Genomic DNA, 18659 nt, shown 5'->3' on the forward strand with positions numbered 1-18659 from the left:
CTTTTGCATGTATATTAAACATGCCTTGTCTACTTGGAGTACTTCTAACCACTTAAACAGTTCCTTTAACTCTTCAAAAACTAGAATTTTCTTACTGAAAGAGCCTTTGTAGTGATGGAGTTTGCTACAGATTCTACCCTTCCTACAGAATTTGGGTGTGTTTCTCTCTCTCTTTGCCATGCCATGGCATGGCAAGAGGTGCAATTGAGGGGATTAGGGATGAGAGCCCATCACACATTTAAATGAACATCTGTCAATGGCCTTAGACTTCTTAATTTAGCAGTTCTTATCCTAGGTGGACTGGGACTCCCAGCGGTAAAAAAAAATACTTCATAGTCTTAAACTTTAATAAGTATTTGAAATAACCACTCACCAGCTTTGTGTCTGACCCTCATTGAAAGGGTCTGTAGTCACATTTGTGGTCATGATGCTGGATTTTCAAAACATTTTCCTGTGGATTTCAGCAGTAAGCTATTTCAAATAATAAAAGTACTGTTTCTTACATATACTAGTGATAGCTGAGCAGAAATTAAAAACTCCTTTTTCTTCTCTTCACACAGTTATCAATCAAAACAAAATCACCCCCCTCCTGCAAAATAAGTAAACATGTTCATTTATTTTAGAAATTCTGAAACAAAATTAAAAATAATTTTATATCCTTATTATAAGTGGAACTAGTGTAAAATAGCCTGAAAAAGTAAATATTTTCATTAGCCTAACCTACTTTATGAGGGGAATTATAAAAAACAGGACCACCTTGGTACAGTGAAATTTTTTTTCTTGTTCAGCCTAGTGCTATGACTGACTTCTAACTACTTTTCCAACTTTGATCTTTTAATCTGCTTGAATAATGTGATTATACTGTGAGTAATTATCTTGATTTAATACTGGAGCTGCAATAGCATAACAACTTGTTTATATAATACGTGTATCATAAGGAACCTTACAATTTTAATTTTTCAATCACTTGTATTTTGCATATGCATAACTGTGACCAGTTCACAGTTTGCCTGCAGTAAAGAGTAGTAATGTGTGCCCTTTGACACACAGCGTGGAGGGTGTTCTGTAATTATTCTCTTGAGTTTTGAACATCTAATTCTCAGCAAACTGAGCAAATTAGTTGTACAGTTCACTACATTTACTTGCATATCACACACACCCTTCCCCCCAAAATTGGGGTGTATGCCTTTTTAAGCAGGGATAGTGATTTTCTGTCTGGAGTAGAAGTACTATGCTTTTATTCCTGATCTAGCTTTCGTTCCTGCTTGCAGCAGCAATGGCACTTCTGTTTAGCAGCTGAGGGAGTCCATTGATGGTAATGGCTCTGTGTCCTTCACTTCATAGGTGTTAACAGCTGTCTCTTTTTAATGGCCTTGAGGTTCCACTAGACCAGCTAACCTTTCTTATGGCAGCTTTGCTCTCTTTTACCTAGTCCTGGTCTCTCTTCCTCTGTCATAGCCTTGTAGATTTGGTTTTAGCTCTTTTCAAAATTTGTAGATTCACCTGTGAATACCAGTCTTCACAGCAGCTAGGGTTACATCTTGTTGTTAAGCAGGAAAGGAAGGGTGAGTGAGCTGAAGATTAGGCTCTGTCCCTGCCCTATGCAGCCATAACCCTCAGAAAATATTTTTTCCCTTTCTTCTACCTTCTGAAAAACAAGGTGTGTATTTTACTTGGGGGGTGAAATATGTGGAAAAAATACAGTAAATCACTATTAAATATAAAACAGATTGGGTATCTGAAAATCTTGAACCTGTCAGTGGTAGTCTGTGACCTTTACTGTATTTATATTTTTTCTCTCCAGTCTGTAAGATGGGGAACCTCAGATAGAAAGCATTTTAGAATCTGTAATAGCATGGTAGTGTGTGGGGAATGCCTTGATAAGGGAGGCACGAAGGGATGGTGGACAGTGACAGGCGTGTCTCTTTTATTTTCCAGGTCTTAGGTTTCACATAATGAGTGTTTTGCGATGTAGCTACTATAGTGTATATATTGTAAGTGGATATGGTAGCAAAACCTTAATTTAGTGAATGCATTCCACTATAAAACCCTGTTTTCAGTTGCTTATAAGTTTGCCATACTTTAGCCATGCAGGGTATGGATTTTATTTTTTTTTAAATATTTCTAAGCAAGTTCAGCAGTCCTGCAAATAAGGTCAGAACAAAATGCATAGTTTTGGCCGTGTTTAGTTATTTGGAAAGCTCAGTGCCTCTTGCTTTGCAGTGAGGATTTGATGTTTGGTAGAGAGTTACTCGCATATTAGTTGTGAGAGTTTTTGTTCAATTTCATGAACATCTGCTTAAATATATGACCATTTTATAGACCTCCCAAAAATGCAGCTTGAACATAATTTTATTTCCAAGGTCAAATGAGTATCTGAAAATTCCAAGCACACTGAGAATTTTCCATTATAGGGATACAGAGTTTGAGCAGAGTTGTACTTTTGAATTTGAAGAGCTTCCTTGTCCAGGAAAGATACTCAGCAGTATTATGAACTGCTACAGTTTGGAATTATCAACTTTATATAGTTGATGGCAGTTAATTTTGTCTTGCTCACTAAGAACAGTGGGTATCCACACTAAGTGGGCAGGTAGAAGAAGCAGGAGGTAGATCAGGAGGATCTGACTTGCATGCAATACAGAGGGGAGATTCTGTATAATACAGAAGGCAGGGCATGGTGGCACCTTAGAGACTGATTCAGAGAGTCATGATCTTTTGTGGTCTGCAGCCTGCTTTATCAGATGCAGCATAAGGGCCTCTATGTAAGAACAGTGTTCTTTTCTATATTGGGGACAGCAGATTGACACACTGTATTTACTTGAATAGAAGATGATCCTGATTATAAGACAACCCCTCCAATAATCAGATTCTTTATATGGAAAATTTATAAATTTGTTTTCCAGGAATATAATCTAATCATTGGAGGTTTGCCTTGAATTTTGTCCCCTTCACACTGCTACAGTAAGGAAAATTAATTGATGGCCGAAAGGTTTTGATCTCACAAGTTTTAGCACAGGTACTCCATAAATACATGTTTGGGCAGCATTTTGGCACCAACTTACACGTAGTAAAACTATGCATGATGTTAGTCCAAAACCAAAGGTTTGTGATTTTACTGCATAGTTCATTGGGCCAAGCCCCACCGGAGTCAACAGCATTTCAAACTGTGGTGACCCCACAGCTTAGCACGGCTCAGTTTTATGTGCATGTACTCCAGATTAGCACCCCCCCTCCCCCGTCTGCAAAAAAAAATCCATTATTCAGCCCCCACTCACGACTGGAACCAGGTGTTTTTTGTCATGAGTCCTGGGATGCTCCAGAAATTTATATGTAGATGAGATACTGGGCAACCTGGTCCAGCTTCACCTCATGGAAAGCGGGGCCATGCTAATCACATGTGACAGGCTAAGAAAAGGGGTAATAGAGGGTTCTGGGTAAGCTGTTCAGGGCCCTGTTTGGTGATGTTTGCCAGATATTTGGGCCAAGTATAGACAGTTTAAAAAGCCTGAGGCTGAATTGATTCAATCTTTGCAGTTTAGTCTAAGATGCATAGTTTGAACTGATAAGCCAAGTGAATGGATAATCACTTTTGATTCCAGAAATAGTCACATGCCTGATGTGGCCCAGGCCAGAAGTTAGGGTGGCTCTAGAACATGCCTCCCTGCTTGGTTGGAGCAGCCATTTGGGCTAAGGCTAGCCTGCCCACCCTGTGTGGGGAGGGGGAAGATTGTAGGAGAGATTCAAAGCATCCTGGGATGCTGGGGTACAATGTGTTAACTTGACGCTGGAGGTGATCTGGGACAGAAGATCAATAAAACAACTTAACCTAAAACAGTTCAGTCTAATACTACATTGTGGCAGGGCACTGTTGGTACCTGCCACTTTAAGGGCTGGGTGCCTGATTAGGGCAGCCATTTTAAGGCCCAGCTCCCTGAGCTGAAGGCAGTTTGTAATCAGCCAGCAGAGGAGAAACACCTGCCTGCTGAGCTCTGCAAGGAACAACTTGGATGTCTATGGGCTAGGCCTATGGGGATGGAGGAGGCTGAGTCCTGGGCATGACCTAAAACTGCACCTTGCCAGGGAATGGAGGCCTGATGGGGTTGCTGGTGGCGTGGCAGCCCTATGAAATGCTAGGGCTGTAAACCTCCCTGGTGAAAGGCAGGTCAGGGGTTCCTAATAACCTCCAGCCCCTTCACAGTCCTAGCTGGGTAATGCCAGACCTATGAGATTGTAGAAGGACCTGCGGCTCAGTTGTTCCAGTGGAGCTGTGAGGGTAAAAGCAGGCAAGCAGCTCAGGAGGTTCTGAGGTACTTGACTGGTCAATGCTGGGGCCAGGACCCAGAGATGGGTCAAAAGGGCCAGGGGCCCATCAAGGGATTGCCCACAGGGCAAAGTGGCTTGGGATCCTCACTAGCCTGAGACAGAGCAAGAGCATAAGGGGGAGCTGAAGGTCCCAGAGAGGTGAACACAACTAGTGGGTGAAGGGAATAGCTGAGGTTAGCTGCCTGGAATGCCATTTGCAAGGCAGTGTATGGGTGGAACAGAGCTGCAGATATTCCCCTTAACATTGGGGTTCTGAATAAGCAGCCTCCCACATGAGTAACATCATAACCATTTCTTGTCTGTGCCAGGCAAGAAAGACGTGGGTGGTTAACTCAGAGACAGATGGGTGGGCCAACATTGAATTGGCCTTGGGAAGGCCCCCTGTTGCATACATTCATCCAAGTTTATCTTAAACCAGTTTTGGCTGTTTTGAGAGAAGATTATGTGCATATAACTTCTGTTGTATTACAGATTTGAGCTGGTTTCTGATCACTTATACTGGTTTATGTGTAATTTCTGTCCCTAGCCTTAAGGCTGGTGAAGAAATGAGAGTAACTGAAAATGGGAAAGAAAGGCGCAGTTCGGCTGTGGGTGTGAAGAGGAAGTCAAAGTATATTCGTTGTAGTGGCACACCATGACTTGAAAAAAGAGTTGGTGCTGAGGGAGACTGCATACAACAGGCACTATCATATATTTTGTTCAGATGGCTTGCACTAAGCTATTCCTGTGGTAGGTTCCTATCAACATTTTTGGCACCAGGAGAGGGTCTTGGAGCTTGCTTTGATCACTGTGTGCCAGCCTGGTTTTGCAGTACCTTCAGGTCTGGTGCTCATTCCCTCCTGAGGCAGCAACTGCCTATTTTTGGGGGGGCGGGGGGTTAACGGGCCACACACATACGCGTGTGTGTACACACACGCATATGTGTGTGTGCACACTGATGCTCAGTGTTGACTGCACTTAATCATTTTCATAGTTGGTTTCCATTGCTGAGCACGTGCTGCTTTTGGCAGCAGTTTAATGACGGACAGTGTATTTTGTGTGATTTCCTTGTATGCAGTTAGATAAATGCCAATTTTCCCCATGCCAATTGGGTGGTGGGGAAGGGGACCTTGTCTTATATTCAAGTAAATACTCTTAGAAGGATTTGTTAGAGTGCATGATCATCCTGAAACATTGGCGGAGTGAGGCACTTATTTCCCTACAGAATCTGACAACGTTTGATAAAATTCTTCTGAAGTTGTCATATTTTGCAATAAGCTTTATCAAGCTTTTTTCAAATATATCATGAGCTTGGAAGAGACTTGGTGGGGCCTTTTTATTAATCTAACTGTTTCAAGGATCAACAAATAAGTGAAATAATATTGGAGAAGAGGTGTGTGCATTTTGTGCCAGTCTTCATCATTGAAGATGCTAGAAAAGTAAACTTCTGCAAGTTTTACTGTCTTCAGGTAGTAAGAATAGAGTGTTTTCAGTAGTTAAAATGTCAAAAAGGAGGCAGTAAAAACAAAGAGCAACAGAAGATGGATTTGATGCAACTCCAAGAATTAAGAAAGTGACAGAGATGTCAAAAAATACATAATCTTTAACTGTTACCCAAAAGTAATGCATGGTAGTAAAGATTGTATTAGTAATTTCAAAGTAGGATTGTGGTCTGTTCTGGGACTTTTGAAGCAGTGAACATTTGTTAAATATATTAGTGTTGACGATAGGTGGTATAACACCTAGCTTCTCCCTTTATGTAATTTGGCTAAGGAGGAGCTATGGCTACCTCCACCCCCAATGTTGTCTTCTGCCTGCCATGACCATAATATTTCTTCTTTTGATTTGGGAGTTGGCTCCCTGGGAAGAATTACTTTAGACTACCCAGCAAAACTGCTTTATGGGGCTCTTCCTCCCCTACACCGTGTCCTGACCACACCTTTGGTTGTCAGTTTCAGAGTGAATTACTCAGGGGCTAACCCCTTATCCTGGGCAGGGGGTGTTCTGTCACCTGACCTCAGGGTTGAAGGAACCAAACCTGGTAGCCTTCTAGTTTCCCACTCCCCTCCGCACTACCCATAAGCCAGTTCTAAGCCCTTAAGTCCAAAACCCCTGTCGCAGCCTGCCTAGCGGTAGAGCAGTCCTACCCTCAAGGAGGGCTGAGCTCACTGGGTCTTCCTACTTCACTTGCCAGCACTTATTGGAGGCAGCTTCTCATCTGCTGCACCATTGGTTGAGCTCCCCGTGGCAGAGCTTCCTGAAGCGGTGGCCCTCTGAGCACCTGTACCTTATTCACACCTCTGCACTGCCAGACACACTGCAGACAGGCATTGAGAGAAGAGTTTTCTGGCGTTTCAGGCTTCCTGACACTGGAGTCTCTTGCTGGCTGCCCCTCTCTGGGATCAGAAGTACCAAATGCAGCTCACCTGCCACCAATCCAGAGTGAATACTCTTCCAGAAATGTGGCATGCTGATGCTTTCCCCAGTCTTCCTTTCTTCTGGGATGAGTACAGGAAAATTACTCCTATTCTCAAGGGCCTTTTTTGCTTTGAAACCCTTCCCATGACAGTTAGTAAATTGATTGAAACAGGTAATTAAATAATAATGAAACATATATTGATGAACATACAACAGTAGATACAAACCAATATGGTTTTTAAAAGAGAGTTTTGTCTTTTAAAATAGTTTCTTAAGCTTATGGACAAAATAGTGGATAAAAAATAGTTCACATTTATTTGACTTCCAAAAACTGTTGGCCTCATGAAGAAAGTTGACAATAAGAAAATATATAGTTCTAATACAGAGGCCAAAGCACTGTAATGGGTTAGAAACTGAGTAACACAGAGTGCGAAGAACAAAAGTAAGTGGTCAGTTTTTAAATGTGGAAGAGGTTAACAGTGGAATTCCACAGTTTGAAAAGAGGAGGGGGAGTAAATAATGAGATAACAGTATTTGTGGATTGTACAAAATACTTAGATAAGTCGAGATATAAAAAAGTGATGAGCAATACTTAAGGGATAAAGACCTTGCCTTCAATAGATGAATAATCTGAAGCAATCATACACACATACAGTTTTCTTGCAATAGCTTAGAAAAACCTGGTAATTGTTGTGAAGAGCTAGTTGACTACCATTATGTGTTTCACCAAAAATCCATGTATTGAGAAACATATTATAGTATTTATGCGGAAAAGGAGAAAAATTTAAAGTACTGTTTCATTATTAAGTGTTAATGTTCTTCTTAGGTTCTAGTAAACTTTAAAAAAATCTACAACGGAAGTATAACAGGTCCAGAGATGAGCAGATGACTAAAGCATACAGAGACTTCCGGATGAATACATTAAAACTGCTCAAATAAAAAAATGCAATGGGATATAACTTAATTGCAGTTAAAATTAAGCTTTCCTATTTGTCCTTCTCCTAGTGCAGTTACAAAAGGATAATTAATTATGGATGTAGCAACATTTAAATATCAGTAAATACTTTTTTCTAAATTCAGTGTATCATTAATTTGGAATGTCGTTATTACAAGATGTCTTTGAGATGAAGAACTTGGCAAGATGCATAAAGGCTTGTCTCCAGAGTAGGTAAAATAAAAGGGATTTTACAAGACTACCAACTGCCACATAAGAAAACATTGTTCCTCTTGGGTACAATATTTCATAACTGTCTATTTTATTCATAAATCTGTTCTATCCTCTAAAGAGTTCAGTACTAGCTGCTTTTGGACATTTGATGCTGGGGTAGATGGCAGATGTTCTGTTCTGCATGGCAGTTGTGTTCGCAAAGGTAGATTGTGGCAAGATTAGAATTTAGGACCTCTGAATTTCCAGGTCTTTGGTATAACAGTTTAGTTTAGATTTTATATGATTTTTGTTTTGCAGTTTTATAGAATGGTCAAATCAAAAGTTTTTGCTCACAAAAGATTATAGAACCTAACTGCAGAACGTTATTGTCATGACACAAGACCATAACTTTGGAACCAACAGATGAGAGGAAGCTGAAAACCCTCCTACATGGTTATGCTGGGGGTTTTTAAAATGTTTTTTAAAAAAAAATAGACATTTTAGCTTCATGACACTTTCCTTTAAAAAAAAAAAAATATTCTGAGTTTTGCTTAGGTTTGGAACTTTTTCTTACCTAATTCTTTTTTCTTTTCACAGTGAAAATGCTCAAAATATATCCTGTACTGGAACAGTGGTACTCGGTAGACATTTTCACCATGCTCATGCCCAGATGCCAGTAGTAAAAACAGCAGCCCAGAGGTAAAATTAAAGTAACTAGGTTTTTGTTCCTCCCTCCCTTTTAAAATACACATCTCCTTTTATGGTGTTTGTACAGGTGTGTGGTTTTCAAAGGAAGTTTCTTATTGTCCTTTCTCACTCTTGAGCTTCATACAGGACAATTTTCATAGTCCTGTAAATATCTTAAAGCAAAGAACATGATGCTGTCCAAATCCTTTAGATTGTTAGCATCAATTGAATCATGAATCTTATTCTGTTAAACTACAGTGTGAAACTGTCTTTTATTTTTACAAAGTACTCATTCTAAGGCATTTTATGAAATACAGTCTTCATTGGGATAGTAGAAGTGTTTTAGAAAATCATTTTCTATTGATTATGAAACTCCACTGGATGCTATTTATTTAAGAGCAGGGTGGGCAATTATTTGACTTAGAGGGCTACTTACTGAGTTTTGATGAGCTGTTGAGGGTGGCACGCACACGCTCACCTTGACGCTTTCGCTCCTGCAGTATGTATTTTGCCCACCCCTGTTGAACACAGATGCGCAAAATTCCCAGTTTTTCCTGACCTTTTTGAAGATTCAGTAACAGATGCATCTCTGAAGTCGTATCAGATTTGCATCTTAAAAAAATACAGCAGACCCAAATGTGATTATGACAAAAACATTAAACACTGCTTTAAAAATAATTGAACAAAAACAGTCCTCAGTATCTGCTGAAATTAGTAAGGTTGGTTGTGGGTATGTATAAATGTTCATTGAAACAGGGTCATAATGAGTGGAAAGGGCAACTGGTAATTGTATAATAGGTTTTAGTTAAATCTCCCACAAAATTCAGCCCCTGAAATTCACATATTTGAATTGGATTACATGCACATAAAATGCATTGGTTGAAAACTGGGTTTTTATCTATCTTTTTAGACAAATGCAGGCCAAACCTTTTGGCAGGCATGCTGCAAATTAGCCCACACCTTTTCCTAAGTACCATTTTCATCCCTTTCCCCTGCTCCATCTTCTGTTCTGTTTTCTGCTTCCTGCCCTATCTGCCACTGTGCTGCTTGTCCTCTCTGATCTGCTGTGTGCCACATGCACAGCTTGTCCATACCTCTTGTCTCAGATAATCAATTTTCTGATCTATAGCTTTATCCTTGTCCTTTCTTTGACTTCCTCTCTCGTTTTAAAAACAAACAATTACACTAGCCAATAAAGTCATTTTGTTGGAGGGAAGTATTTTGAGATTCCCTCTAAGTGTCTGTTAAGTCTTACCTTTAATATGTTCATTAATGATCTAGGAGAACAAATGCAAGAGTAGCACAATTTTTTTTCTTTTGTAATTGGATGTATAGTCCCTTTCTCTTTGGTACTACTACTGTGGTAATTAGTATACTGTGTCCACTTTTGGGCCATTAATTGCTGGAGAAGGCTAACTCATTTAACTGTCTGAACAATGTTAAAAAAGCAACTGAGATGGGGTGCTGTAGGGATTGTCTTTTATAAGTAAGGAGAAAAAGGCTAAAAGCATGTAGACCTTGTCAAATTGAATACATGAGCAGTGTCACAAACCCATCTACAGGGGTCAGCAAGTGCCTTGAGTTTCTCTGCACTGTCCTCAAGGAACAGACTGAATTTTCCCTGGCATAACTCCTTATTGCAGCAAGCATCAGCTCCACTGCCCTTATACTGGACCTCACAGCAGCAGCAAGAGAATCTCTGCTAGCTCTAGGTGGCCTTCCCATTGGGTTGTGAAAAAAATTTTATGTTCCCTTTTCCATGGAAATATTACTGTAATATTGCTCTCCAAGAAATCACTTTCTGAAGGTAGTAAGATAAAACAACAAAAGGATTTATGTAGGAGAATGAATTATGCAAGCAAAACTGAGCATATGTTTGAAGGCAGAAAAACAAAACAAAGTTTCTTACTTGCTCATCTGGCTACATCCTAACTCTCCTGAGAGTCCTGCCAGTATTTCTAAGGTTAAAGCCTTTCTGATTTTGCTAGCCCTGGAACCTCCAAAGCCTGGGGTTCTAAGTCAACCATACAGAATCATAGAAAATTAGGGTTGCAGAGGAGCTCAGGAGGTGATCTAGTCCAACGCCCTGCTCAAAGCAGATCATCCCCAACTACATCATCCCAGCGAACGCTTTGTTTAGCTGTGTCTTAAAAACTCCCAAGGATGGAGATTCCCTGGCCTCTCTAGGTAACCTGTTCCAATGTTTTACTGCCCTCCTAGTGAGAAGGTTCTTCCTTATATCTAACCTAAATTTCCCTTGATGCAACTTGAGAACATTTCTCCTTGTTTTGTTGTCAGTGGTGGCAGATCACATCCAGCCATGTGTAGATATTTGCTTTCCTGGGGACAACTAATGGTGGTGCACCTTGTGCCACTGTTACTTGCCCCAGGTAACGCCTGTGCCATGTGCACTCTGGTATGCAAGTTACTTCGGATGTGGTACGACAGGCTGGGGACAGCACTTGGCTATCCCCAGCAGCCTTACTTGGGGCCCTTCTGGGGCTGCAGCAGTAGCGATACTGCAGTGCAGAGTATGTCTGGCAAGTGTTGCTCCAGCTGGCCAGGCTTCATCCAGTGCTTCCACCATGTGCACTACTCTACTCTTCGTTTCTTTTTCTGTGGGTTTTTTTGACGCTTGGATGTTCTGCACTTTTCTCTAGCAGCTCAGAGAAGAACTGAATGTGTAGTGTATGGTTCTGCAGACGTGTCTGTGGTGCCACATACTGCATAGCCACGCTCATCTGGATGTGGCCACTAAGAACAGCCTAGCTCCATCCTCTTTGGAACCCTTCAGGTAGTTGGAGGCTGCTATTAAATTCCCTCTCAGCCTTCTCTTCTCCGTACTAAATAATCCCAATTCCCTCAGCCTCTCCTTAGAAGTCATGTACCCTAGCCCCCTAACCATTTTTATTGCCTTCCGCTGAACTTTCTTCAATTTGTCTACATCCTTTCTATAGTGAGGGGCCCAAAGCTGGACACAATACTGCAGCTGTGGCCTCACCAGTGCTGAATAGAAGGGAATTATCACTTCCCTCAAACTGGCAGTGCTCCTACCGATGCAGCCCAGTATGCCATTAGCCTTCTTGACAACAAGGGGACACTGTTGGCTTGTATTTAGCTTATTGTCCACTGTAATCCCCTGGTCCTATTTTTTGCAGAGCTGCTGCTCAGCCAGTCAGCTCCCAGCCTGTCCTGGTACTGGGATTGTTCTTTCCTAATTGCAGGACTTTGCACTTGTCCTTGTTGAACCTCGTGAGATTTATTTTGGTCCAGTCCTCCAATTTGTCTATTTTTTGAATGTTCAGTAAGAGATGGAGCAACTGAAATTGTAATACTCCGATTTGCATCTTAAAACACAGTGGACCCAATTGTGATTCCCACAGCTAGCTTCCTAAATCACCTCCAGCCAGCACCCCCTGCTCCCCTCCTTTCATCAGCATTCTCATTAATCACAAATTCTCCAGGAAGTTCTGGTCTCCCTGAGACACCTGGAACCCCTCTGGCAAAAGAGCCATTTCTCTGTTGCCTCTCTACTGTGGAGTGGATTTTATTCATTGCAGGCAGACCATACCCTGGGGTGCCCAACCCATTAATGTCTCCTGCCTGTGTCTGGAAGTGTCAGTTGTCTTTAAGTATGCATATCAGTTTCTTGCCTGAATTATCAAGATATATACATAAGCATCATAATATAATTTATACAACAATCAAAGCGACATAGATGGATACAGCATAACATAGACTTTCCAATGAGGCTACATACCCCACATCTGTACAGTAAAACATTCGTGACATACTGGAAACCCCAAAACATGATGAGTTTTTGTGATGAGGAAAAAATAACAAGATGGAGACTTAGAGATTAGATTGAGAATTGTAATTAATTCTATACTGCAATGACTGAGATACAACAGGTAGTAACGAGGTGAAATTAATAGGAAATGCTTTGAATATTATAGAAAACATCATGATTGTGAGGTGTCTGGCTGTGAAATAGCCCCTCTATTTTTTTCCTCTCTTTATTGGTGGGGATACTTAAAACTAGATTTGACTCTGAAACACCCTAGCAAATGTACACTAGGAAACAATTCTTCATTGATGTACTAAGTAATCAAATAGGTTTTTTTATCTTTAGATTCTGTACTTGGGAAAACATTAAAAGTGGAAAAATATTTGAATGGCGCCTTCTGCTAGGATTACTTTTATTTTTAGTTTGTTTTGCATCTACTATTTAGATGAGTGCATACCACGAATGACACATGAATGACAGTAACTAAGGCCTAACTAGCCCAACTTGTTTTTGAGCACCACTTACTGGTGTTGTTTTGCCTTCAGTTGTAATAAAAGGTGAATGAGACCAAAAGTAAGTGTGTGGGTTTTTTTGGGTTTTTTTTAAGCCGGGGGGAATAATGTCATTTTCTGTGTTGGTTGCTTATAGAGAATGTCTTAGCCAGTATGAACTTACTGAGGTAACTTCTGTTTTTGGAGAGTAGGCTTTTGAAAGGATCTGAAGTGATCCTATGAAAATGTGACAATATATAAGTAATTTCTTAAAGCTCCTAATTCCCAATTTTCAATGAAAAGTAGCTGCCTAAGTTTTGTTTCTCTTGGAGGTGGCAGGGGTGGTGTGGGGGGAGGCATAGGCTTGTAAATCACTTTGACCCTTCTAAAAAATGATTTACCCTGAATGCCAAATTGAACAGTCTGTCCCTGTAAGAGGGTGACTTCATTTAATTTAGGAATTTATGTTTTATAAATAGGAATATTTGGGGGGTATATATTTAAAAATAAATACAATTTTGTTTACCCAAACATAAGTCATTACAATATCCTGTTGTATATAGATACATATGGGATAATTCTTTGCTGAATTCTTTAAAGAACTCTTCAGATATTCATCAGTAGTTTATAAGTAAATGCTTGTAGTTTGTCATCAGAAGGGAATTTTAGTTGGAATACAAGGCATGCGTAGAATAAATTATTGAATGCATTAAACTAGTTATACAATTCAATATAGAGAGAAAAGTAGCCAATACAAATGGTTGAAGGACCCAGTCTTACTCTTATGTTGCAGACACAAAGTAGTGTCATTCTTTGAGCTAATTTTATTTTGTAGAAGTATTTAACTGTATGGCAACATAACTAATTACTACTTGTAAAAAATGACTAATTTATTCAATGTATTGATGATTGCAATGATAGATAAATTTATATCAAAACAGAAAACGAGTAAATTTAATAGTACATAGGCTATATTTCTGGCATGGAAGTCACAGGTCTTTTTTTTTTTTTTCTTTTTTTGGTAGTTTTTGTGGGGGTGGGGAGGGAGCAACCATTGCGGCATCTGATTATTAATAATCTCGTATTGTTTTTATAAAACTGAACACTCTTTTTATTCTTATACAAGTGGGTATAGATAGAATTTTGTCATTTTTGCTTATCCCCTCTTCTAGCTTAGTCGCACATGAAAGCCAAATAGTTTGAGCCAGATTAGTCTTTACTTCATGTCTTGTTGGATTTAATTAAAGTGATTTAATTAAAACAATATCAGGAACTTGGAAGTATTTTTAGCAAGCCTCTATTTTATAAAAAATGAAGTTTTGATTAGGAGCCAGAGCACAACTTGCAAGGTGTTAATTTTTGAAGAACCGTATTCTTAAAAATTAGCAAAACTAGAGCTGTGGTTGGTACGTATCTGTTCTCATACTAATATTGTCTCATGTAATTACCACGTTGCTTTTATTTTGCACCAATGAGAGAGTTTTCTTTGAGTGTCAGGATTGGCGTAGTATGTATATATGTACTGCATTTCTGAACCAGATTTCATAGGTATGAGCTACAGGAAGCAATTTCTGTGGGTGCTATGGGTGCTGAAGGACATTGAAAAACAAACAAGCAAATTGTGCTTTTACCAGAAGAGGAATAGCGTCAGTTTGGTCCGGCTCCCCCAGTGTCTATATAGGTGACGTGCATCAGCGGGGCTTTTTGGCGCTTCTATGTAATAGCTGATTGAATCGGCTATTAGATAAAAGTGCCAAAAAGTCCTCCCCCTGCCCTGTCTGTAAGCACTTTCTGCCTCAATACCTGACTGCATCAAAGAATATCTTTTTCTAATTATGAGAAAACCTGTAAAATTTACAAGTGTGTATTCTTAGAAAAACACTTACAACAAATGCTTGAGGTATTTACCTTGTAATTATAAATGCACAATATTATTCATTACAAACAAAATATATACATACACAAATATATAGTTTGTAATGAATAATATTGTGCATTTATAATTACAAACTAAATATATAACTATAAAAAATTAGCCTGGAGTCAGTGCCAGAGTTGGAGCCACTGCATGCTCTGCTCTGTCCCTAGGCTGGAGGCACAACCAGAGAGGCTGCATCTGGTAGGCAACAAGCAGGAGGGGGAAGCAAGTGGTGGTGGGCATAGGAGCCAAGCAAGTGGCAGAGGGAATAAAGGGCAGGGTCAGGTTGCTTGCACCCCTGCTTACAACCCATATAACATACAGTGAGCTTCTGTGTATCAGCACTTCATGCACCTTATACACTTCCCTTTTTGTTTACTATTATGGGCCTTGTTTAGTTGACTGAAGTAAAACTAGAGTCAGAGTTTTTCAATACTGAGATCATAATACACATGACCAAGTTCATAGGAAAAAAATGTGGATTGGTTGGGAAAAAGAAGCATGTTGATGAAAAGGCCAGAACATTTAATTTTATTAGTGTTGGGGTGATGTTGTAGTGGGGTGGGGGCAGGTGTAGGTTGTAAACAGGGATACAAGCAACCTCACCCGCGCCCTTTATTCCCTCTGCCACTTGCTTGCCTCATGTCCCCACCACCACTTGCTTCTCCCTCACCACTTGCTTACTGCCTACCAGATGCAGCATCTCTGGCTCTGCCTCCAGCCTGGGGACATAGAGCAGCTCCAGCTCTGGTCTCAGGCTCTGGTCATGGCTGGAGCCAGAGCTAGAGCAGCTGCTGGCCCTAGGCTGGTACTCAAAGCCAAGATGAGTGCCCCCCATCCCCCTAATATTCAGTGGGGTGGGACATCTCATTTTGTATTCAATTACATACAGTATTGCCCACAAAAATCCTTGCCAAATGCATTTTACATAGTTCTCTTCTGAAAAGTAATGGATGGGAAAGAATCTTTCAGGACCTTATCGTTGTACTTAATTTGGAAAACTCTGCATATCAGCTTTGCAGGACTAGAAGCCCAGAAGTTCTGTGCATCTACACCTTCTAAATTTAAATGAAACACCTTTAAAAATAGGTCCCATCTATCTAATGCCCGTGAAGCTTCTTCTAAACTTCTGCTTTTGGAAGAGAGAATTGCTTTCATTTAGCTTTTCTCTCTCTAGTGATGTAGTTGATCATATGTGGCCAGAAGGGTACTCAGACGGTACTTTGTTATTGTGGGAATTTTATATATGTTTTTCTCAATTTAAATGTTTGGATTTTAATACATTTTTTGTGGGGTATTTGATTGATGTATTACAGTAATATGAATAAATGGCAAAATTTTTATTTTGCATGGTGATCCAGTGAGATCAGAGCAATGCACTTTTATCTCACACTTCCATTTTTTATGCCATTTTCCATAATAGAGGGAGGAAAGGCAGCTTGCTGGTTACAATTTAAAATGAATTATTTAGTGGGCTTGAACAGGATTCAAGTCAATGCAGAACTTGGCCCACTGACTTCTTACTGTTTTGAGGAATAATGTTAATAAGTATGTTTATTTCTCAAAATACTAATGGAATTCTTTAACTAGCAAATGATTATGGCATGAGTTCAAGCAGCAACAAGCTGGTTATAATTTGTTTGATAACTACTAGAAATTTAGTGATATGCAACACACATGTGGGTCTTTGCATCTTACGTTTTTTTCTTTTTTTATGTTTTAAGCAATCTGGACCGAAAGGAAAGGTAAGCTCAATGTTAATAGAATGAGCATGACGATGAGCAATAAGAAAATTATATAAATAAGAACTTTACCAATTATAGCTAAAGGATAATTAGTAAAATCAGTGGTCAGTTCTGCTGTAAGTGGGCTATTTTATTAAAAAGGGAGCATTGTGAGACAAACTACTTGCATATGTAGATATTGGGCACATTTTCTACAGAAGGAGATGGACTCACTTTTCTGCAGAAATGGAATCTTACTTTAAATTCCTTATATTGAAGGAAACTGCCATACTCAGATTTGTTTTTAACTGTTTCATAATTTTACCTTATCAATCATACAGAAATCTGGCTTTTAGTCCAAAAGAGTTTGGATTTCAGTGTTGTGCACTTGGAAGTAGTAGCAACTAACAAAAATCACAGGGCAAAGAAATCCACTTTAATGCTGATTTTTCAAACTGCGTGTGTGCATGTACACACAGAAACATTGGTGCTTCCCACATAATATTTCATGTTATGTTCCAATACATGCGACTGTTTTGTTGTTTAATAATGCTTTAACTTGTTTAGGTCTTTTACATTGATGTCATTTATTGCTTAAGAAAATGATTCTTTCATTATGTATAAGCTTGACACTAAAGTTTGGTTAAATTTAAAAAATATTTTAAATTGCAAAATAAGTTGCACAGAATGTAGCTTTCTTTTGTGTATATATAGAATTTGGTGACTGATTTTGATTCTCTGGTAAATGATCTATTATGACTAATTGATTCCTTGTTACTTTTACGGGAAGTAATGGAAAGGCGAAGGGATGCTGACAGTAGCATTTGCCTTTATTATATTATTATAAGGGGCTTGATTACCTTCTCTGTCTTGGTTTTTAACTTCTTGTGGTATTTAATGCGTTTCAGTTAAATGATGGGAGGCGAGGGGCACCAGCTGGGCTGTTTGGGGGTGGGGAGTGAGGAGCACAAGCAGGGCCAGGGGGCTCTAGTGTGGGGGGTGAGGGGCATGAGCGGGGCTGGGGGTGGGAGTGACTGGCCTTTCATTGAATTATGGATTTTGGGGGGTTTTATCAGCTAATTTGTGTGGTTGGGTTGTTTTGTTTTTTTTAATCAGGGAAAACAAGGATCCCTGCTGATGACTACTGAGCACAACAGCCATCAGCAGCTAGACTCCTTAGCTACATGAACTTGTTGACTAGGACTCTGGTTCTATGGAAGAAGAGTCCTTTTTGTACTGTAGTCCATAAATCTGTTGTTTTGGAAATTCTTTATACCTTTCTGCTCTTGTAGCAGAGGATGATCATGTATTTACTGGTTTCAGGTAGGCAGCAGTTACTTCCTTCTCATTTTCTCTTTTTAAGAAGAGCGCTCAATTTTCCTTTCCCTGAGAGTGAAGACTAGCAGCAGTGGGATCTCAATTTCTAAATGCTGAAAGTTCTTTACCACTCAGAGGGAAGAAGAGAAGGGGGGAGGGGGGGGACTTCTTTTTGCACATTGTGGGGAGGTAAACCAAAAGCATTTGAGAGTTTGGTAACTCCTGCTGGCTTAAATGATTTTGCCTCTGCAACAGAAGTAACGGGGAGGAGAGGATGTCTTTCAGGTAGATTTTATTTCTCCCTTATAGCCACCTGCTACTCCATAACCTGTTACTCCTAGGTTCATTCTTCTCCCTGCCCAAACTTGTTAGCAAAGATTGTTGTCTAGAGTACCATGTTTACAGGAGGCCTCAAATGCCTCTACACAAATGCTCATAGTATGGGCAACAAGCAGAAGAAACTCACCCTCCTGCTGGCTGACACCAGCCCGGACATAGTGGGGATTACGGAAACGTGGTGGGACAAAACGCATGATTGGGCTGTCAATGTCAAAGGCTGTAGGCTGTACAGGAAGGACAGGATAGGAAAGAGAGGTGGGGGTGTGGCGCTCTATATTAAGGAGGAATACACACCCTCGTGAATTAGCAAGGAGTCAGGGGAGGGACACTTTGAAGTACTTTGGGTTAGAGTACAAGGTAGTCAAGGGGAAAGGGACTTAACGGTGGGAGTCTACTACAGACCTCCCAATCAGGGAGAAGAGCTTGACCAGGAATTCTTGGGTCAGCTCACAGAGGTAGTGAAGGCTAAGGATGTGGAAGTCATGGGGGACCAGACATCTGCTGGGAAGAACAGTCAGCCAGGTCTGAA

The 18659-nt window shown here is 40.1% G+C and overlaps 1 protein-coding gene across 1 annotated transcript in view; it reads left to right on the top strand.

The window, feature by feature from the left end:
* SENP6 (SUMO1/sentrin specific peptidase 6) overlaps positions 1-18659 on the top strand; it is a gene marked incomplete at its 5' end in the record, with an annotated part of 97418 nt that overhangs the window by 15032 nt on the left and 63727 nt on the right. The window contains 2 exons of the mRNA XM_019538160.1: positions 8465-8566; positions 16475-16495. Of these exons, the coding sequence (XP_019393705.1) occupies positions 8465-8566; positions 16475-16495 (123 nt within the window). The remainder of the gene's footprint in view (positions 1-8464; positions 8567-16474; positions 16496-18659) is intronic.

This window comes from Crocodylus porosus, unplaced genomic scaffold (assembly GCF_001723895.1).
Source record: "Crocodylus porosus isolate Cpor-Errol unplaced genomic scaffold, CroPor_comp1, whole genome shotgun sequence".
NCBI lineage: Eukaryota > Metazoa > Chordata > Crocodylia > Crocodylidae > Crocodylus > Crocodylus porosus.